Source organism: Condylostylus longicornis, unplaced genomic scaffold (genome assembly GCF_029603195.1).
Source record: "Condylostylus longicornis isolate FDR11 unplaced genomic scaffold, ASM2960319v2 ptg000044l, whole genome shotgun sequence".
NCBI classification, from domain to species: Eukaryota; Metazoa; Arthropoda; class Insecta; order Diptera; family Dolichopodidae; genus Condylostylus; species Condylostylus longicornis.
Genome location: NW_026578013.1, coordinates 6,550,337 through 6,573,524, shown reverse-complemented (window position 1 = coordinate 6,573,524; position 23,188 = coordinate 6,550,337). Strand labels below are relative to the sequence as shown.

Below are 23,188 nucleotides of genomic sequence, written 5' to 3'. Positions count from 1 at the left end.
CATTTTTATACACATAAGAGTTTTTGGGAGAGGGAAAGAGTACGCAATAGATGTCAACCTATTTTTTTATAATGTAATTTTGAAAGGCGACACTTTATTATTGGTTCCTATATAAAGTATAGGGAAAAATATTAAGAATTTTAAAAGCGACACAATAATTTCTGTAATTCATTTCAGTACAAGGAGGCAAAAAATGTGTATTATATTATAAAAGCGAAGCGAAAAAAAAGTGTTAAAAAAAATTATTATAATTTATATGAAAAATAATAAAAATAAATTTTAAAAAGACGTACGTATAATATTAAAAAAAATTTTAAGTAGTTGTGAAAAAAAAAATTTTTTTATAATAATGGGTAAACATTTTTTGAAGTGTTTGGGATGTAATATTGTGTGTGAGGCAAAAAAGTCGACACGAAATTTAATTTGTTGCCAAGAGATGTGGAGAGCTTTGTTATTTTAAATGAATCGGTAATAACTATATTTCATAAAGTACTCGTAATCAGTATGCATACACCTTTTTTTCTTTATAAATGTACATGCATGTGTACATTCATACATGAAATTTCAAACTCTTTTGCTTTCATACATTCGAATTTTTTTCGAATTTTTTTTCGAACTTTAAAAATTGAAAAATAAATTTTGTTATTATCAAAACAAAAATAACAAAATTTTTACCTAACTTAATTTAATTTTATTTTAGTTCAATGTTTTTGATACACTCGTTTGTTTACAACATTTTGTTTCTTTCTTGCCTACACAACTCTTATTACCATCTTTTTCTAAAAAAAAAAGGAATATTTTAAGAATTTGGAAGCAAGATGCAAATGAAAACTAACGGAATGGAACGAGTCGAATTACTTATTAGTAGATATACTTTGATTTATACTCTATATACATATATGTATGTACAAATTACAAATTTTTTTTTTCCTGTTCCTTTTTCACTCTTTCATATTACATATTAATTCTAATTAATATTTAATGCCATAATAAATTATTATTCTTAAGGTTAGAATCGCAAAGCTTTTAAAGCACTACATTTAATTTGTACATAAAGCTTTAAAAACTTTGTGTGTCTAAGCTTAATAACTACACTTCAGTATTATTTGAATATTTAAAGTTCAATATAACAAAAAAATCAGTGAGTAAATTGGCTGAAAAAATTCACTTGAGAAAGAAATTTAATGCAAATTTGACTGCATCAAACGTTTCCTTTTTCATGGGAGTGTAGAAATACTTACAAAATGAAAAAAATTTGGTTTGAAAATGTTTTAAAATAATATTTTAAAAATCTTATTAATATCTTAGGAAATTACAACAAATTTAACATTATTTTTTTTTTATATGAAATCAGTTTTGTAAAACTTTAAAGCTTCAATTTCAACTTTCCTGTTTAGATGACAAATTTTTCAAACTATCTTCAAATTCCACGGGATCTATTTGCCTCTTTGCGGAATCGTATGGTGGCGGGCCAATTAAAGACACAACTTCATCATAATTTAAAGTTTCTTTAGCTAACAACGCTTCCGCTAACTTTTCCAATTTATCCTTGTTTTGAATAAGGATGTTTTCTGCCTTCTGGTATGCAGCAGTTATTAGTTTTCGCGCTTCAATATCTATCAAATTTTCAAGAGCCTTGGAGTAGGGTTTTTCGGTTGCCATTGAACCTTCGGGATTGTCGTTGATATACACTGGACCTATAGTATCATTCATACCAAAGTTTTTTATTTGTGAATATGCAATTTTGGTCACTTTTTCTAAATCATTTTGGGCACCTGTAGTTATTTTATTAAAAGTTATATTTTCAGCTGCTCTTCCACCTAGAGCCATACACATTTTATCAAAAAGTTGTTCTTTTGAAAATAATTTCTGTTCGTGGGGTGTATACTGTGCGAATCCCAAAGCTAAGCTTGTTCTTGGAACTATTGTCACTTTGAGCAATATATCTGAATTAGGTAACAACCAACCCACAAGTGCATGCCCCGATTCGTGATATGCTATGGTTTTTCTTTCAATAGGACTCAAAGCATGGGAACGTTTTTCTGTTCCACCTACCAATCTTTCAACAGCATATTCCAAATCGCCAACTTTTACAATTTTGTTAGAATTTCTAGCAGCATGCAAGGCAGCCTCGTTGCAAACATTTGCAATATCCGCGCCTGAAAATCCGGGTGTCAATCTAGCTAAACGTTTTGAATAATTACTGGGATCATTTTCTAATACAATTCCGGACAAATGTTTTTCAAATATTTCTTGCCGCTCTTGAAATGTTGGCAAATCAATTAAAATGTGTCTATCGAAACGCCCTGGTCGTAATAATGCTTTATCTAATATATCAGCCCTGTTAGTACTCGCTAACATAAGCACACCTTGCTTTGACGCCATTCCATCCATTTCAACTAAGAGTTGATTCAATGTTTGCTCAGATTCACCTGAACTTGTTTGGTTAACATTTCCTACATCAGAACGTTGCCGACCTATCGCATCAATTTCATCAATGTAAATTATGCAAGGTGAACGCTTTTTTGCTTCTTTAAACAAATCACGTACCCTAGCTGCGCCTAGTCCCCCAATCATTTCAATAAATTCCGAACCATTCATACTTAGAAATGGAACTTGTGCTTCAGTTGCAACTGCTTTTGCTAAAAGTGTTTTACCGCAACCTAACTCAATATATGTTAACATTAATAAAATTGTTTTAAATTTTTATAATTTCCCTATTACCTGGGGGTCCAAGAAGTAATGCTCCTTTTGGAACTTTTGCTCCAAGTCTTTGATACTTATCGGGATGTTTTAAATAATCTACAAACTCCATGACTTCTTGTTTAGCTTCCTTTAAACCAGCAACATCTTTAAATAAAACTCCTTTGCCGCCTCCATCGAAAGGGTCAACCAATGTAAATTTTGCGCGGGACATTTGAGAAAACGTGTCCATACTAATAGGACTTTTAAACCCTCTCAGTCGTGAAATTATTGTCATAAATATTATAAAGATTATAGCCAATGTAATTAACCTGGACGTTATATCACTTTGTCTATCATATGTAATTGAAATTTCTTCTTTTATTCCTAATTTTTTTTCTACATCTCTCAATTTTTGTTCGAATTTGCTGGCGTCCGCTATTGCCATATGAAATATATTTGATTCAACTCTCCTTCCTTTTATTATTGCACCATCATGTAAAATTATTGTAACCATATCCATATCAGGCCGAATTATCAATTCTTTAACTTCACCTGCTGCTAACATGTGATGGATAAATTCATTCCAAGAAACATATCTAGTTGTTGTTTCCGGATTTTCTCTACCAGAAAATAATATAGTTATTAGTGAAGAAAACATATAAAAACCTAAAAACCAAAGCCCTATTTTCGTGATAACAGCTTTAAGTTTTTCATCGTCATTATTTTTGTTATTTCCCCCTTGACCTTCTGATCCAGAGCTACCTCCATCATCTTTTTGTGATTTATCTTGTTTTCTTTGCTCTCTATCCGATGAGCTAAATTTTAGTATATTATTTTTTACTAAAGGCCAAGCGGTAAATCTCAAGTGCTTGATTTCGATATCAGAAATTTGAAACAATTTCTTAAAAATTAAGAGGGTTTCATCAAATTTTTGAAGAATTTTGTTATTAGTTATTATTGTTGTTGATTGAGACTTTGATGTATACTTCTCATTATTAAGAGGTTGGGAAATACATCTTATGTTTGAAAAATTATTTATGACGAAATTGTAATTCGGCGGAAGACGAATGTATCTTCCAAATTTTAGCATAACTTTAAGTGCGATTCCTAAAATTGATTTGTTTAAATTATAAACTTTTTTCCTTTTTTTTATCTTTTTTACCTCTTTTTTGTATATGCAATCAAAATTAATTGTAATTATAACAAAAATAAAATAATTTCGAAATAGTTCTCGCTCACTGCACCGCAGCTGTTTTTTTGTTTTTATTTATAAATTAATGTCAAGTATGACAACAATTCTCTCTACGGCATCCAAAAAGAACCTAAAGAGACAAATTATGTGGCTAAACAATTTTTGACAATTTAACATTTTAATTTAGGTTCTAGTTAGAGATCAAACCGACCAAATAGGATTCCTACTGAATGTTCGAATAAAATTTTTAAGGCCTGATCTATCTCGCTATTTTACTCGGAAAGTGAGAAGAAATTGAGTAACTATTATATACTTGTATAATGTAATTTTCGAGTGATAAGAATTATTTGATATTACGTGTATTCACTTATTTTGAAAGTGAGACGTGCAGTCGATAATTTAAGAAAAAAATGCAATCAAAAAAATGAGTAATCTTATTGGAAAAATGAAAGTGAATAAAAAGTGAGTAAAAATGCGATATACACGATCAGGCTGTTAATCAATCAAAATTTTAGTTTTACTAACCCATAAATTGCTAAACTCAAATAGTTCACTTTTTTTGACATTTGCGTGTAAATAGTATTTTCTTTTTCTTAATTTTTGCGTGCATTTTTTTTAGAACATGATACAAATTTTAGTTAATTTTTCTGTAGCAGATGATTTTAAGGAGACTATTTGGTTGGAATTGGCTATCAGTTTTATAAATACTTTCAATTAGTTTTCAGTCAAAAAGTACATAAAACAATTTTATTAAATAACCTTATTTTTATCTAAAACCTCTGAAAAATACATTTATAAAATTCTGTTGATTCTATATGTTGAACATACAATGTATAGTTCCATCACATGAACGTTGCATTAAGTTAAAAATTGTTGAACAACTTAGTTGGTTGAAGTATTTAACTGGGCTTCATATAAATTTTTTATAACCCAATAAACTTCCTTCTGACATTTAATGCCAAAAAAGTTGTCATTAGTCCATTTCCATTACATATTTTACTGAAAATAATTATGGAAATTGTTCATAATTTATTTTAAGATAAAGTGGAGTTACAACTAGTAGTACAAATTTAATTAATATGAGTTTTTTTAAATTTGCATTTGGACCTAAATTATTTAAAGAGTATGGAAATGGATCAACACAAAAGATATATGAGGCTGGTGGTTTGGAAAAGTGGGGCGATCAAATTATGTCAACTTTATCAATGATATGGCAAATTGGATACTACACATCGCCTATATTATTGACATTTCTTTACCGTCGTGGATATTTTGTAACCGAATCTATTAGTTCGATAGCTAAATTTACTACTGGTATTGGAATAATAGTTATTATATCATTGTGTATGAAAGGTTTTGGTCGTCAACAGTGTGCAACATATTCAAGATTTTTAAGAGCACTTGAGAGTTCAAAAACAAACACTGAATCAGGAAAAAATCTGATTAGAAAGTTTGATTTCGATTTTAAAAGTTGGCCAGTTGACTATGATGTTAATGAAAACGAAAATGAGAAAAATAAAAGAGGAAATAATTCCTTTGAAAGATCACAACGTCAAAGGTCATTTTGGATGTCATCTTTACCATGTGAAATAATCGCTTACATTGCTATTCACACATTTGGATTAAAATTAATTTATCCAGGATCAGTAAGATTATTGCAAAGCTATTTTACACCACTGTTGATTCAAGGTAGAGCAAAATTAATTGAACAAGAAAATGCTACAAGAAATAAGATAAAAACTAAAGACGGAAACGAAATTGACACAATATTTGTTGATAATAGACAAAAGTCAAATAATGGTAAAACACTGGTTATTTGTTGTGAAGGAAATGCAGGTTTCTATGAGATTGGCATTCTTTCCACACCTTTATCGCTCAATTATTCTGTTTTGGGATGGAATCATCCAGGTTTTGGGGGCAGCACAGGAAAACCATTTCCGGCACAAGATCAAAATGCAATTGATGCAATCATGCAATTTGCTTTAAATAAATTAAATTTTCTACCAAAAAATATTTTGCTTTACGGTTGGAGTATTGGTGGATATCCAACAATATGGGCTGCAACTCAATATCCTGAAATAAAAGGCATAGTTTTGGATGCAACTTTTGATGATGTCTTGCAGTTAGCACTACCTCGCATGCCAGAAAAATTATCTGGAATAGTACGGATTGCTATAAGAGATTATGTAAATTTGAATCATGCTGAAATGATTAATTATTACTCTGGACCAGTTTTAATGATTCGAAGAACTGAAGATGAGATTATATGTGTCGAGGAAAATAAAATAGAAACAAATCGAGGAAATTTTTTGCTACTTAGTTTTCTAAAATATAGATATCCCTTGATTTTTAGAGATCTACAAATGGCTTATGCTAAGTCATTACTTTCTAAACCATTGGAGAATTCTACTAATCCAGAGGATAATGATGACGAATTATGTTTATCTTTATTAACGTCATATGTAACAGATAAATCAAAAAGCTATCCAATGTTAATTGGAGAAAATTATACAGAAGAACAGCGAAATAAAATGACAGAATTTTTGATAAAAAAACATTTCCGTGATTATAAATCTTCACATTGTACACCATTACCTAGTGATTACTTTTCAACGCCATTTGATATTCATCCAATAAGCGATAATGATTTTATATTCACTTAAAAATATTTAAATTTTATATTATAAAACATATAAGTATATATTGAAAATAATAGTTTTTTTAAATAATGTATTTTGAATTACATTTTTTCAAATTAGCACTCAGTTGATAAATAATGCAATATTTATATTTGTACATACTTACATACGTATTAAGAAAGAGAAATTTCAAGGTGTAATGGTATTTTATAGAACATTATGGAGTTGGAATACTAAAGTTAATAAAAACTAAATTTTTTAGCATTTAAATATCGTGTATATGCATTGAATAACGTAGTTTTTAGACTCGAAAAAAAAAGAATCTGTCATTTGGGTTAGCCATAATTTAATTCGCAAATAAAAAGTTTAACAAGAAATGATAAAAGCAAGTTTGATTCTATATATTACTTAAGAATATTTTAGGAACGAATGTGCGCAATATGAATTAAGCAACAATTGCTTCAGTTAATTTTTATCGAATCATATCATAAAGAGAATTTGTATGTATGTAGATGGTATTTACCGGGAAAGGAAGGATTTTTATTTTTGACAAACACTTTGAAAATACACTTCCTAATGTAAGAATTTCCAAACTATAAGCTTCACAAAAAATTAACAGGCTTATTGGGGGGATTTTCTATAATTCAGTTCTAATTTAGGTCTTATGAAGCACGTTCGATAATCCAAACCGCAAAATCTACAAAAACAGCATGTTTGAAAATTATAGTTGTCAGTAGTGCTTATACAGAAATCTTATAAATTAGAAGAAGAGCATAATAGAAAAATATTGGATATTGAAGAATTACTCGATTATGCTATAAATCTGCAAAAGTAAAAATTTTGAACTTTCAGTGCATTTCTGAATTACCGAAAGTCTCCTCGATTTAAAAGATTTTTAAAGATTACATATGTTTTTTAATATGGCAAAATAAGATTGAAGTTAAAACTTTAAGTGCATATCTGGACTATCTGAAGCTTATATCACAATTAAATATGTATGATTTGATAAGAATATCAATTTGTAAGAAATTTTATTGTAATACTTTTCTTTAAAAAATTGCAATAAAATTCAGCTCGAAAGCATTCGACGAATTTGCTATAAAAAATAATTTTTTAAATTTAGAGGTTTCAAATCTTTAAAAATTTTATTTCGAAAAACGTTTAATCACTATTCACTGTAGCAATTTTCGAACGTGTTTTTCCGTAGCACACTTAGGGGTTTCTGCATATTGCTTCGGACTGAAAATAAAAAAACTCAAACTACTAAATAATATACAAATTTTGATTTTCATTTTCATATGTAAATCAAAAATTAATATAAAAGTTAGATAACATATATTTTTTAATTTCGAAAACAATTGTTCACACATATATGTGCTTCCGAACATGACTAAAACACACTTAGCCTATAGTAAAATATTGGGAAAGATTTATAGGTAAATAATTATAAAATTTAGTAATTTTTACTTCTCTAAATTTTTGTTTCAATACAGAATCGATCAACATTCCTATTTCAATTGTATATTTGCAATTGTGTACTTTTCGCATATGCACAAGTCTGGTTTTTAAATGTGTTACAAACCTCCGCAGAACTTTCACTTTGGTTTGAACAAACTCTTACCGATAAAAGAATATTTGTAACAAAAATATAAAAAATAAATTTCACAATTTTAGAGTGGGCCACAGGTTCCAGAACTGCGGGTCACATGCGGATTTAAATTAAAATCTAAGTTAATTTACATATTTTAAATAAGTTTTTACTATGATATAAAACTTTCACCCATATTCTGTTAGACGCGTCACTACTAGCGTAATAAAAAAAAAACTATGCCGTCATCTCAATTTTTGATAGTAGTATCTAAAGAGGCGATGAAAAATGTTTTTAAGTTGATAACACTAACCACCTATCAACTATCAACAGTATCACTTCCTGCAATATTTGCTTACGATGCGACTTCCAGAATATCACTGGTTATTTCTGTGTATCTTAAAAAATTCTCTTTGTAAACTTGATATTAAATTTACTTTGATTTGCTTTTAAATTTTAATTCAAAAAATTTTGGATATGACAAAAAATTCACTTACTCTGAAAAAGCTTCCTGCTCCTATTATGAAATTTTTAAATAAAACAAATACAATGATTTTTGGTTTGTGTGTTGGCTGTACCTTTTTTTTTGTTTTTGTTAAATATTTTATTATTCTTGCTTTATTCTTTTTATAATTCTCAAATTTTATAATCAGCTTAATTTAGTTTTAAAAATGAATTTTATTTTTTATAGTATTTCCATTAAGACTTGGAGATTTCTTATTTAATTATTTATGTATTTTTATTTTCTTTTTCACAAATCGATAATTAACGCTTATTATTTATATTGATTAAATTTTTTTTATGCAGTTTTCTCATCTTCTTTTCAAATTTAAATTCAATTAAAACATATTTATTTCATCAGCTTTTTTTTGTATCTGAAATATCGATTTTTTTTTTATTATCATCAATTTTCTAATTAAAAATTAATTTAATTAATAAAATATAAATGTCTGTTTCATTTACGTTATATTTATATTGGTATATATAATAATGTTAAAAAAAACTTTAATTGGGTGTAAATTAAAAAAAAAATAAATATTTTTTAATTTATTAAATGTTTTTCATATTTTTAAAAGAAATAATTTTCGTTACCATTAAGTGACGCGTGATTAAATGATATTTATTCAACCTGAATATTTCAACCCATGAATATACAAATAAAATCAAAATTTATAGTTTTTTAAAAATTTTTATATGAATAATTCTGAGAAATTTAAATTTTAATTCGCATTTCTTTTTAAAGACTTCCTTCCTCAAAATTTAACGCCGATATTTTATATAAAAAAAAAATTTAAAAACCCGCAACCGCAATAAATTTAAGGCGAATATTTTCGAATTTTGTTAATTAAATTAATGTTAGAAAACACTATTCAAAAACATCAATGGAAATTGAAAAAAAAAAGCGAAATTTATATAAAATATCAAAAAATCATTAGAAATTTACTTGTATATTTAATCCCGCAGTCAAATCAGGAGCTAATCCTGTAGCTTTGTCATTTATTCATTAAAAAATTAATAATTTCTTTTAGTTAATTCTTTTAATTAATAGTTTACTAATAATATTATTGGTTATCAATAATAATAATAATAACAATGATTACATTACTCTTGTTATAATACTCATAAAAGTAATTATATTATTGTTATTATAACTAAAATTGAAAAAATAAAATTTGAATAATAATGATAAGCATATTCTAATTATACTGATTTTAGGAAGCATTTTACTAATATTTTTCGTTTTATGTAATTATGTACGTATTTAGATATTAATATAATTTGATTGCATTTATAAGTAAATATGTATTTAATGTTTATTGAATCAACTTTGTTTTCGCAGTTTTTAGTATATTTTTTTTTTTAATATTTTTTATTTTGACAATTACTTTTATCTAGTTGTAGAACAAAATAATACGATTACAAAATTATAACACTATTTTTTACACATATTAAATTAAAGAAAATTTAATTTGAATGAACATTATTAAATAAAATTTTAAGTTTACTCCAAATCAAAATTACGAATTTATTTAATAATTATTATTAAATTGTAAAATATTGTAAATTACAAAAGAAAAAATAGAAAACAAAAATGAATAGAAATCTCCAAATTTTTAATTATTATTATTAAACTTTTACTTAATTCTCAATATCTCACAATGAAAAACTGGAATTTCCTCTTCTTTTTGTAATATTTCTAAAATATTATATAAATATTATATTTAGAACTTTTAATTATTTAAAGTCCATATTTTAAAATTATATATACCATTGTTTTTATTATAATTACAAAAAAATTTGGAATATTAATTAAAATAATCATTCAAGTAACAATGTTAATTAAATTATATTAAAAATATGCATAATGATATATACTTCAATAGCTATTATTAAAATATTAATAAAATTTTCAAAAGAATTTTAATTCATATCGATAATTTTAAATATGTAATTAATTTTTTAAAATACAAAGTAAGTATGCATGTTTGAAACTTTTATAATTCTGTTTTAATTTTTTAATTTATAAATAAAAAGAAAAATCAATAATTTTTTTTAAATTTCAATAAAATAATAATATGTTTTTAACTTTAGATTTGGAGATTTTATTCAAATACAATAGGAAAGTTTTCAAAGACGGGACAGTAAAATTAATATTATTATAAATTTTTGTTACACACAATTTTTAATTTTCAAACAATATTTTTTATTTTTGATCCTTGTTTCATTTTTCTGTTATTGTTTTGTTTTTTTTTTTTTAATATAAAAGGAAATTTCATTTAATTTTATATATTTATGTTTATATTCATATATATATATATATCTTTTTTTTTTGAAGATTATCTAAATTTTTTTTGTAATTTTTTTTTAAGAATATTTTATGAATTTTTTTTTAATATTTTTTTTTTTATAAATTTTTTATTTTAAATAAATTATTTGAAGGTTTCATTTTAATATCTTTATTGAATTATTTTTTTGTATATATATATTTTTTTTTTTTGAGAAATTATATACATATAATATATATAATTTAAAAATTTATCATTTTGAGACATAAGCAAAAAATAATTGCTTCAAAAATTTTGAAATTTTTTTTTTCGACGAAGTTGGGAAATGAGTTTTATATTTTCCAGTTTTTTTTTTTTTAATGAAATATTAGATTCGACATTTTTTGTTTTGTAATTTTTCCACATTTTAGTCTTCATCTTCAGATTCTGCTTGTTCTAACCACGTTAACCATTGATTCACTTGAAATAATGCAGTACCTTTACCAGGATATTCATCAGTTACTTCTTCCTTCCATCTAAAGAATGCTTCTTCTTCGATAACATTTGATTCGTATAAATTTTTAAACCATCTACAGAGCATACCTAGAAAACAAATAAAATTAAAATTTTCATTATTGTAAATATTTTGAATTTATTATATTTGATTTGTTAGTTATAAACATTAAATACTATCCAAACTCTATAAAAATTAAATACCAAAAATTTTACCTTTGGGAAAACGTGCGTTGTAACAAAATACTTGCAAAGCATAAACTGCTATTAATTGCAATTGAGTATCTCCAGTTAAAAAAGCTTCTAGAATGTGGCAGTATTTTTGGAAAAGATCTTCTTCTTTTTCAATTATTGATTTATCTGGATTTTTCATGAGGTCGGATCCTTCTATTGACATTGTTTCCTAAAAAAAAAATTTTTTTATAAAATAGATGTAAAATTTTTTAAAGAAAATCACTTTTTTTATTCATTAAATAAAATATTTTACCTGTGTAACATATTTTAATATGACAGTCATTAATGCTGTTATAAAACCAGAATCTTTATGATATTTCGCATCAATATTGGTTTTTATCCATTTGTAGAATATTTGTGGATTATCTTCTAATTGAATTTGTTTTAGCATTTCTTGTTGAACTTTTAATAGCGGATATAAAAATGTTAATTTACGATCTTCTAATATTTCAGCTAAACGATCTTTATTTCGATCAGCTTCCGGTAAACTAGCCATCAAATCAACTTTACTTTGTTGGAATAATTCTTCTAATGAATCACGTCCCATTGTTTTGTGCAGTTTTTGTAACACTAATAACATTAATGGATAATGTTGTCCACCTTCAGTATATACGGCTATATCTGATAATTTACACAATTTTGTTTGAACAGATAACGCTAATAATGATGCAACAATTGTCGTAATTTTTGGTATAGTTGATTCCTTTTCACTCATTTTATTTACAATTTGCTTAAATGCATCTAATAAAGAATTTGATTGTAATTTATTATCTCTACGCAACAATTGCAAGAATGCAATTACATTCACATGATCTTGTTCATTTTTATCAAGAATTTCATTCAATATTGCGTATGTAACATCCTTCATGTGCTTATCTGGTACTTTGATTTCATAAAAGAGTGCAAGAATATCGTTCATACTTTTAATATCCTCTCCGTCTTGATCTTCCTGTTGATTATTTTCGTTACTGTTCGTTGAAGAAACGTCTTTTTCTGAGTTTTCTGCTGACTCATTTTGCTTTATGTCACTAATTACATCTTCCCTGATTTTAGCCCCAATAATATTTTCGCTTAAGAATGTTATAACTCCTTTTATAATTTTGTCTTTTCCAGGACCTTTATCTTTTTTTCCTTTTGGTTTTTCAATTGAACCATGTTTTGTTACTAACATTATATCGTCATCCTTAGTGTTGTTACTTAAAACAGGAGTTGGAGTTGCTGAAACCGATGATTTTCCATGAGAAGAAGAACTTGATGTTATTGAAGATTCATTTAATCCACTCGAACTTGAATTGCTTAAAACACGAGGCAAAGATGTTCCAGTAATAGATAAAACACCTCCAGCACTTGTATTATTTCCATTCGAAGTATCGGATTTAAAACTTGAAGTAAAAGATTGTTGTTGTGAAGTTAATAAACTGCTATTATTTAATCCTAAGCCAGTTATGCCAGTATTGTTGCTAGAGCTTGACAATGAACTACCACCAGATGTAGTGAGTGGTGTTGAAATTGGTAACATTGGTGGTTTAATGTTCATGTTTGCTTTAAATATTAAACTATTTGTTTGCGGTCTCATTTGTATATTTTCGATAGATTCCTGGGCTGTTGTTATTAAAGATTTTTTGAAACGTGGTGCTAAATCTTTATTATTTAACATACTACTAAATTGGTTTGTTCCAGTTAAACCACTGCCAACACTATTGTTACCATGCATATTATTAAGCTGATTGTTATGTTTATTGTAACGGTTATTATTATAGTTGTTATAATTATTTTGATTGTTCCTCTGGTTTCTGTTGTTATATCCTCCACTAAAAAACAAAATTTAAATTAAAAATATAAAAAACATGGTTTTGAAAAAAAAAATAATAAAGAATAGCGTTTATTAAAACGTACGGCGACATGATTGGCGATGCTCCGGTGACACTTAAGCTGCTAAACATGTCATTGAAATTTGAGGATTGCAAATTCAATGGTAATCGATTCATCCAGTGATCACTATCACGATCATTATTCCTTAAATCTCGATTCCTTAAAAACAAAAAAAAGATTAAGCACTTAATTAAATAAAAAAAATAAATAAATAAAAAACTTACCGACTAATATAGGGTGGCCGAATTACGCTATCGTCATCAGTACGTATTTGTCTAATTGGTACAGGACCCTCAGTTGCAGTAACTTTACGGGGTACCCAATTATTATCCCTTAATTCGATAATATCCCTTAACATAAAACGTATACGTGGTGGATATTCAGTTGATTTTGATCGTTGGTCCATTTTCGCAATATACTGATCCATCAACTTTTGGCTCGGTTTTGAATCCAAGTCCTTTCCGCAAGTTCTAATAAGCTGGCACAAGCATTCCATATCCTCGCACCAATCCTGTAGAGTCGCATCGGGACGTTTTTTTCTTTCAAATAAGTCTTGTATGATTCTGTGTATCGTTGATGTTGATAACATTTGCAATTTACTAAGTTCACCAATAAATTTGACATTACCGAGTATACGTTGTTTAGCAACATGACGTCTCTCTTCTTCTTCAGTTGTAATTTCATCATCATTTTCTTTATTGTAATATTCTCTATCCTTTTCGCTAAGATTTTTACTATCAAATTTAATATTAGTTGTATTTGAATTATTTTCACTAGATTTATTATTATTTGAATTTTTATTATTATTATTGCTATTTGAACTTGATGCTGTTGCAGGATTATAAAATTTATCGCGGCAAACGTTTAATAATATACGTATAAATGTACTAGCATGTTGAGGATTATCCTCGTAACTTGAAGCTTCGTCTCTGAGACGTTTGCACACTTGTGCATACATAGACGAGTACTTGGGTTCATCTAATGCTTTTTCAAATATTAATAACACAACACCATTTAGTATAGCTGTAGAACGTAAATCGACTTTTAATAATTCTTCACATAACTCGTGGAACTTTTCTGGTGTAAGCTTATTAAGAATACCTCGAACCTAAGGATAAAAAAACAAACAAAAATTTATTTAAGCAAAAAAAATAGTTATATAAATATTACCTTTCGGAAAACAGCGTCATTTTTATCTTGTTGTGTAAGAACATGTTGCGACCTTAATGATGGTGGTATCCAACGATCTACCGATTTTTCTTCTGACTTAGATGTACCTCCATTTCCCTTTATATCATCCCGTTTTGGTGAACCACCAATCGGTGAAGCTGATGAAGATTGAGGTGAATAATTACCAGAGTCTCTACCTTGGTAAGGCTGTCTTCCAGTATTGTTACTATTTTCTGATAACAAAGGTCTGCTATCTGGCCTAAGAACTGAAGGTGGTAAGGGTCCTCGTTCTAATTTATCAATGTGTTCGAATCTTTTTTCTCTTTCCGATGGATAGCGTTCGTTTCTGTCTCTATCAATACGATCTCTGTCTACACCAACTCTGTCGAAACCGCGATCTCTATCAAATTTATCAATACCTCGATCTCTGTCCCTGTCTCTGTCGTTACGATCTACACCTCTTTCCAAGCTATTATAATTGTTATTGTTGTTGTTATTTATAGGTCTTCTTGGTCCGTTATTATCATATGAAGGTCCTCGATTATTAATGTTGTTTGATAACCCTCGATTATTTTCACTAGCAATATTACGTTGTAAAGAACCAGCTAAACGTGGACCTCCATTTAAATTTGGTGACGCAGATGGTGAATATTCTCTTAATTCACCGATGCCGCTATTTCCACTTCCTCTATTGTATTGAGGGCGACCACCAGCACCACCGCCGCCACTACCGTTTTCGTTATATTTATTATAATAGTTATTCTCTCTTCCGTTATTATATGGATTTTTATAATTATTATACTGTTGTGGTTGTTGTTGCTGTTGTTGTTGATATGGTATGTTTGATCTTACATGATTTTTATTTATATACGAACCACCTTGTTGACCACCAATATTATTACCGCCACCAATATTATTTGAATTATTAAAACCACCCCCTTTAATAGGGTCCGGTGGTGTTACACTGCGATTATTGTATCCACTTGATTGATTTAAACTATTATTGTAATCAATATTACTATTTATAAATTGGCGTCTACTGCCGCCACCGCCTCCCTCACCAATGGAGGTTGGTATGTTACGTGAATTAACGGTATCACCGCTGATTATTCTACCTTGACCAGTGCCGTCACTACTTTTATTATAGTAACGCGACGACGAATCGTTTTGATACGGTCGCCGTGGTCGAGGGCTTACGTCTGAATCGTGTTGACGAATTTTGGCGAAATTTTTTGAAAAACCGTAAGAAAAATTTTCACTGTTTGTGCTGGTGTTATTTACACCAACGTTATTCTTATTTGTATTGTTGTTAATACCACTGTTATTGATATTATATTTTTTATTATCACCGTTTAAATGTCCGTTATTGTTATCTTTTATATTATCAATATTTTTAAAATTTTTATTACCTTCAATTATAAAACCGTTATTATTACTATTATTATTGTTATAATAATTATTTTTTAATAATAATGGCGGTGATTGTGTTGTTGAATGTTTTTGCTGTTGAAATCCGTAATTATTATGATTATTATTGTTGTTATTATATTGCGGCTTATTATGGAAGCGTTGTTGATATTGTTGTGATTTATTGCTATTATTGTTACTGCTGTGAGAATAACTAGTACCACTACCACCACTGTTATTATTAACAGATTTTAAAGATGATGATGAGGATGATGTTAATGTAGCAGCAGTATCGTTATATACAGATTTATCTATAGACGTCAATGACGCTAGATTTTCTTGTTTCTGTTGAGTAGCAATTTTCACAGTTATTTTTTCTTCTTGATTAGCCGTTATTGCAGTCTTTTTTTTTACAATTTAAAAACAATTAAAACAAAAACTTTTTTTTTTAGTTTTTTTTCTGTAAGGATATAAATCCTTATGTCTTTTATTTAATTATTAATTTTTTTTTTTATTTTTTTATTTTACACAAACACAAAAAATTTTCTAATATGTTTAATTTTTTTCGTTCTTTCTTTTTGAATTCAGTATCGAATTTGTATTCAAAAATTGGAATGTTCTTTTATAACTGTTATTTATTTCAAATGGTGTTTTATATTTTAAAAAACAAATGTTATAAATTTGAACAGTTCTTTTTTAATGCACGCGATAATTTCTTTTATATTTTTCTTGTTCCGTAAATTATCCTTGTTATTCCTTTTTTCAGTTAATTGTTCAGTTAACTGTAGTATTTTTAATTAATATTTTATTATTAGAAAAAAAATAACAAAACACAAATTATTTAATATTTTTATTTTAATTTTACGAAGAAAAATGTTCGTTGGTTTTTTGTTTTAAAGCAAATATTTAACGAACGAACAATTTTTTGTTAAAATCTTTTAAATGAATATTATTTTTTTTTATTAAAATAAAAAAAATTAATAATGATATAAAAATAAATATAGAGAATTATTGATATTTTGTTGTTGTTGTTGGAATTGATAAAAAAAAATGTATGAATAGTTATTACTGTTAATATTATAATTATTACCTAACGGTGCTCAAAAACTTTAACTATGTGAGTGTGTGAGAAGTTAAAATATATTAATTTTTCGCTATTAATTAATTACTAATTCGTTCTCTCCTTTATATCTTTCAAATATTTAAATATTTAATTTGCAATTAAGGTTTATTATTAAATATTTTCAATAGTAAAAATGTGAATTGTTTTAATCTTTAATTATTGAGAAAAATTGAATTGAAAAACAAAAATTATTTAATTGGAAAATTTATTTGTATAAAATTTATTTACGTTTGTTAAAAAGAAAATTATTTAAAAAAGTTGTTTTTTGTTTTTTATATGAAAAATTAAATTAAAAAAATGTAATGAAAATTTTTGATTATTTAAAATTAAAGCTGAGCACGAATGAAAATATTTTATAAAAAAATTTCAATTATTTTATTATTAGTATTAATTATAATTGTTATTTTCTTTATTTTGTATTATTTCGTATTTTTAGAATCGTAATTCTGAATTTGCTACAGATTCTTTATTTAATCGGCCTTGTAAAACAATTGATCCTGAAAGAAAGACAAAAATAAAATTATAGGTATAGTAAATATTTATAATAATCAAAATAATAGAATAATATTTTATAAAAATAAGTAATAATTATTATTGCAATTACAATTTTTATATTTAAAGTAGCATTAGTAGCTTTGTTTTTTTGTAAAATTCCGGAGTAACAACAGCAGACCGCGATTGAGTTGAGGGATGTAGTGTGCCTCACTCTGAGCGCAGAGCATCCCCTACAGCAATTCGCTCGAGACTCACCCTTAAGGAAATCATATTAAAGCAATAGTAAAATAATTTCAGTATCTCACTTATTCCCATTTATTAAAAGAATATAAATTTTTAACATAATTATTATTTTTAATATATACATATGTATATGAATATATGTACAACATAATATGTACATATGTATGTGGTTAGGTATGAGGAGTACACCTTTTTTATCATTTCTTACAAATATTCAATAAAAGTTTACAAGGTTAAAAATTTTGTTCCAATTTCCATTCAATGTACGGTACGTATGGATGTGGGGCATATGAATATTTTTCAAATTAAGTTTTTATTTCAGAAAATTTATCCTTGATCTACTTATTTTTTTTTCTTAATATACACACATGCATCTTGTGTACTTTTCTAAATTAAAATGTGTACATATGTATGTGCATAGGTGCATTATTAAAATACATTTTCGTTTTTTTTTCGTTTCAGAATGAGAAAGATAAAATACAGAATTCAAAGTTCACAACAAATATTTTTCATAGAAAAAAGAGAAAAAAAAAGCTGAAAAAAAACACAACCGACCAATTGGGAAAAAATAAAATTTTTGACACTAACATGTAAAATTATCCTTGAAATGATAATGTCCTTGTAAAATTTATATTATGAATTTTTCTTTATTGTTATTTTTTGTATGGATGTAAAAAAAAAACCAGTAGGTACCCAACCTATGTATCAATTTTTTCAATTTAATGTCCTTGGAAATTTTTATATACATACATACATACATACACATTTTCTTTCTATTTAATTTTTTTTTTCTTTTCTTTATTAATGTTAAAAAAATCTTCAAATTGTATTAAAATTTTTCCTTTTGTTTTACAAGGATTTTTTTTGTATTTTTCCTAAATTAAATTTTACATTATGTTTTTGTTGTTTTTATTTTTTTTTCTTTTGTTAAATTTTATTATTTTTAATATGCACTTCAATATTTTTGTATATAATTTTGGTATGAAATTTATTTGTTAAGGTAAAAAAAATTAACACAATTGATGACATTAAATTTTGAACGAAAGGACAAATTCCGTATACAAGTGTAAACAAAATAAAAATTAATATGCAACATTTGAATTCGAAAGAAACACGAAATTATATAAGACAACGACAAGGTGTCAAAACAGTATTTTTGATGTTGTCTTTTCATTTGATTCACCACCTGTTGGATAGAAAGCAAATTAGGCAGTCACAATATTCATAAAATTTTCTTTTTCCTTCTTAGTTAACACTGTTACGTATACAAGTGGGCTATGAACAACAATAGTTTTTATATTTTTTAAATTCAATTAATTAAATAATTTTTATTTTAATAAGTAACAATTATTTTTTTCTTTAATTCACAAATTTCTCAAATTTTGCTATTTTAATTTACTTGGTGGCTGTGCTTATGTTCGTTTTTAGCAATGTTGTACAATTTTTGAATTTGTAGATCTAATTATGTGAAAATTTCCCGATATTATTATTAAAAATTAAATTTCATACTCTTGAATTGAGATTCTCAATTATTTTTATTTCTTTATAAATTATAAATTTGATTTGTTTTCTCAATGGATTTTTGTTTTCAACTAAAACTTTCTTTATGCTTTGTAATATGAATATGTAAATTATTTTTCACTTTTAAACTGCTTTAAAAAACAAGTTCAATCAGAGATAAAATTAATTTTTTTATTTATTAATCTGGATTTAAATAAAATTAGAAAATATACTTTAAATGAAAAAAAAATTGTTTTTATTTAATTTTTGAAAACTGTTATACATGTACATATGCACAATTAAATTAATTTGAACTTGTTCCGCGAATGGATTTGACATTACTTAATTAGTAATACAGTGTAATACAACGTGTAATTGTTTAATTTATAGGTATTGTGCCTTTTACACTAAAAATATTATTTAATGGAAATTTCTTCATACAACTACAGAACAGATAGATGATCTAATCAAAGAAACGAGTTAAAAGCAGTAAAAATTTTTCTCCTCGAACTGGACCGGAACCAGTGACCTTTCGCTTTCTAGGCGGACACTCTATCTTTGATTACGTCAAACATCTGTTCTGCAGCTATATAGGGAAATTCCCAATGAGTTAATGGATTTACGACCTTTAGTTAAATTGATTTTAATGTTTTAGTATTGATAACTTTGATTTTACTATGAATGCATTTATTCAAAATTTTAACAATGTAAGAACAAGAATAAGCAGTAAGAATAAACATTTTTTTTTTATATTAATTTACAAGATGAACTAATTAAAATTTGTTTCACCTGAAGAATTAATAAGCACTTCAAGTGAAACAAATTTATAATAGTAGAAATGAATTTAAATATTTATACAAGTATGTACGTATATTCAATACATTAATAAATAATTTCGATTCATACAAGTCTCATTAGATTTGTATGCTTTTTAAAAAAAATGATGGAAAATTGAAAATGATCAAAGTGAAATAGTGAAAACAAACGTAGGTAAAATTGAAAAATTTCTTAAAAAACAAGAAAACATAAAGTGAAATGCAAAAAATATGAACAACATTGTCTAGTTTTTACTTACAAGAGTTTTATTTATACATACATAGTATGCGCACACGACACTGGTAACTCATGGGTTAATTGAAAAATTTATTTAATTTTCTTTTTTAATTACTACACTGATTTTTATTTTTTATTTCTAATTTTGAATATAGCAATTGAAAATCAAATTACAAACTAATTATAAAATTAATAAATGAATTCGTTGTTGAATAAGTGAGAGTAATATTATTTAGGAAAAATTATTGGAATTCAATTTAGCAATGCCAATCTCTGACTTGATAATTTATGTATATATATTAAATGGACACCATTTCTATTACATATATGGAAAATTAAGGAATCGCTCACTCACTCGGAAATTTTAATTTTTAAAATTTTCAATTAAGTAGGTCTATAGTATAAGGAATTGCATATTTTTACAATGTTTCATAATATTGTGTACAAAAATCTTGTTAAAAAAATCAGTTAGCATAAATTTGCAAGTGTCCATAAAAGCAAGTTCAAAAAATTTGATTCTTAAACTGTTGTTCTTTTATTTTAATTCTGTTAAGTAATGTTAAATAGATTTTCATATTTTCCGCAAAAGCAGTCTTTTAAACCTCGCTTAGGTATTCTTACATATAAAAGTAATTTCATAACCACACTTAATTCTTAATATTATAATACTATAGTAATGAACCAATCACCCATTACTAATACAAGTAACTATATTTTCCATTTTGTTAATTTTTAAATCCGAAAGAATTAGCGTACGATTACGATCATCAGTTGTTAATAACAATAATATTAAAAAAAAAAAGCAGGACAATAACCTATAAAAATTTATTTTTAAGTACAGAGAACGAATTAATTTTTAAAGGAAAACTAAATATAAAATATCTGCAAAAAGAGAAGAAAAATAAAAATAATAACGACCTTCAGTGATACCAGCACAGCAAAAAGTCGTTGTCCTCTATTTTATTCAACTTTTGTTTTGCTGTTGTTGTTGTTTGTTGTTGCTGGTTATTTGAACATATTTTCTTGATTTTTTTCTGTTTTTGGTTTTTCTCCTTTTTTTTTCACATTTTCTTAAAGAATTTCAGTTAAAAATACTTAATAAATATTTTTTTTTTTTTGTTAAAAAACAAAATCAGTTTTTTTTCAGACATAATACTGTAATTGATTTTTTAAGGTGGAATCTTGAAAAATGAATATTTCTTGTTGTTGGTTATTACTCGTATTGTTGCTGCTCATTTTTTCATACTATGAGAGGAAGTGACGCCTAATTTTGCGCGTATAAGTTGAAGGACTAATTTAAATTTTTGTACTTTGATTCTTTTATTATTCTTTTGTGTGTTTGTGTGTGTGTGTGTTAAATGTCTATAAATAAAAATAGTTTAGAAAATACTCTGTATTATGTTTAAAATTAGCTATAAGAAACTGGATTATGAAAATTTTAAAAAATTTTTCACTGTAATTATTTATTATGTTTGATTAGGTTGTTCGAAAAGTGGAAATTTTTTAATACAAACACAAAAATTATTTTGTGTGCGTGTAAAAGTGTATTTATTTGATTAATTAATTTCATTTGCAGACTGATTACTAAGTGTATACAAAAATATTAGAAATTACAAATTTTTATGTATTGAATAAAAAATTGAGAAATTGATGTAGATTTTGTGGAAATTTTCTTATTGTAAAATATTGCTGAAAATAAAGAAAATTTGTGAAATGTGTCAAATTTATTAAGCACGAATAAATTTATTCCATTTTCAAGAATTAATGTCCATATCAAAATATTCTAATTTCTTTGTTATCTTTTATTTAGCATAATTAAACTTGCAAATTACGCAAAAATTATTTTGAAAAAAAAACTTTTGGTCATATTTTTATTTACTAAATACTAATATATTTGGAATATTTTATATAATACAATTGCTGTACACAAATGTACACTAATCAAAATATAAATCAAATAAAAATAATAAATAAAAATAAATTGGGTTGCTAAAAAATTTAATTAAAAATCAAATTATTGAACAATAAAGCTTAATAATTTTTAAAATTTGAACAATTTTAAAATTGACGCTAATTTGAGCTATTTTATAAAAAAGATTAAATATATATTGAGAATATTGTGGAGTTAGAATGTATGTACTTATATGTATATGAATTTGGTTTCGTTTACCAGTAAACTTAAGTGCGAATTAAATACGTACTGAAATCTAAAATAATTTACTTTTCTCATTATCACATAAATTTTGTTTTTTGATTTTCAAAAATTTTCCTTACAAAACAGTTAAGAACATAAAGAAAATTCAATAATAGCTCATCATGTACATCTAATTTTAACTTGGCTTATTCAGTATAAGAAAATCTTATTTGCTGAATAGAATACATATAATTATTTTACATTATGTGAATTATGGTACATTTGGTTAAAGGCTTAAAAATTTGGATATTAACGAATAAGCAGTTTTTCTATAAAATACGAATTTTAAATTCTATTAAACTTGGGTTGGCTGAATCGAAACCGTGTTTACTGCTTTATGCAAAATATTCTTTCTTATTATACGAGAATAATGTTTATCAATATATTTTTTAATTTTATTATAAAATAAATTTTTAAACAATATCTGAAATATTCCGTTATTTAGGGCAAATACCTTTGAAAACTTATTTTACTGCTTTCTCTCATTTTTTTGTAACTTTTTTCACATTGTTAAT

At 25.9% G+C, this 23,188-nt stretch overlaps 4 protein-coding genes across 4 annotated transcripts; 1 reads left to right on the top strand and 3 right to left on the bottom strand.

Moving 5' to 3' along the window:
* Nucleotides 1–1,265: 1,265 nt before the first annotated feature.
* LOC129610226 (paraplegin) lies at nucleotides 1,266–3,942 on the bottom strand. The gene is made up of 3 exons (XM_055522704.1): nucleotides 3,848–3,942; nucleotides 2,725–3,792; nucleotides 1,266–2,663 (listed from the first exon to the last, which is right to left on the bottom strand). The coding sequence occupies exons 2-3, from the start codon at nucleotides 3,773–3,775 to the stop codon at nucleotides 1,381–1,383; spliced, it is 2,334 nt and encodes a 777-aa protein (XP_055378679.1). The 5' UTR covers nucleotides 3,776–3,792; nucleotides 3,848–3,942; the 3' UTR covers nucleotides 1,266–1,380.
* A 902-nt stretch (nucleotides 3,943–4,844) lies between these two features.
* LOC129610243 (phosphatidylserine lipase ABHD16A) lies at nucleotides 4,845–6,962 on the top strand. Its single transcript, XM_055522746.1, has one exon. It carries the CDS (start codon nucleotides 4,957–4,959, stop codon nucleotides 6,538–6,540), a length of 1,584 nt encoding a protein of 527 aa, XP_055378721.1. The 5' UTR covers nucleotides 4,845–4,956; the 3' UTR covers nucleotides 6,541–6,962.
* A 3,608-nt stretch (nucleotides 6,963–10,570) lies between these two features.
* On the bottom strand, nucleotides 10,571–16,475 carry LOC129610351 (eukaryotic translation initiation factor 4 gamma 2). The gene is made up of 6 exons (XM_055522907.1): nucleotides 14,659–16,475; nucleotides 13,713–14,596; nucleotides 13,513–13,647; nucleotides 11,870–13,427; nucleotides 11,599–11,785; nucleotides 10,571–11,472 (listed from the first exon to the last, which is right to left on the bottom strand). The coding sequence occupies exons 2-6, from the start codon at nucleotides 14,444–14,446 to the stop codon at nucleotides 11,297–11,299; spliced, it is 2,790 nt and encodes a 929-aa protein (XP_055378882.1). The 5' UTR covers nucleotides 14,447–14,596; nucleotides 14,659–16,475; the 3' UTR covers nucleotides 10,571–11,296.
* LOC129610401 (probable serine/threonine-protein kinase clkA) lies at nucleotides 14,644–17,953 on the bottom strand. Its single transcript, XM_055522967.1, has 4 exons — nucleotides 17,939–17,953; nucleotides 16,136–16,467; nucleotides 15,511–16,093; nucleotides 14,644–15,459 (listed from the first exon to the last, which is right to left on the bottom strand). Exons 1-4 carry the CDS (start codon nucleotides 17,951–17,953, stop codon nucleotides 14,644–14,646), a joined length of 1,746 nt encoding a protein of 581 aa, XP_055378942.1.
* Between the last annotated feature and the right edge of the window lie 5,235 nt (nucleotides 17,954–23,188).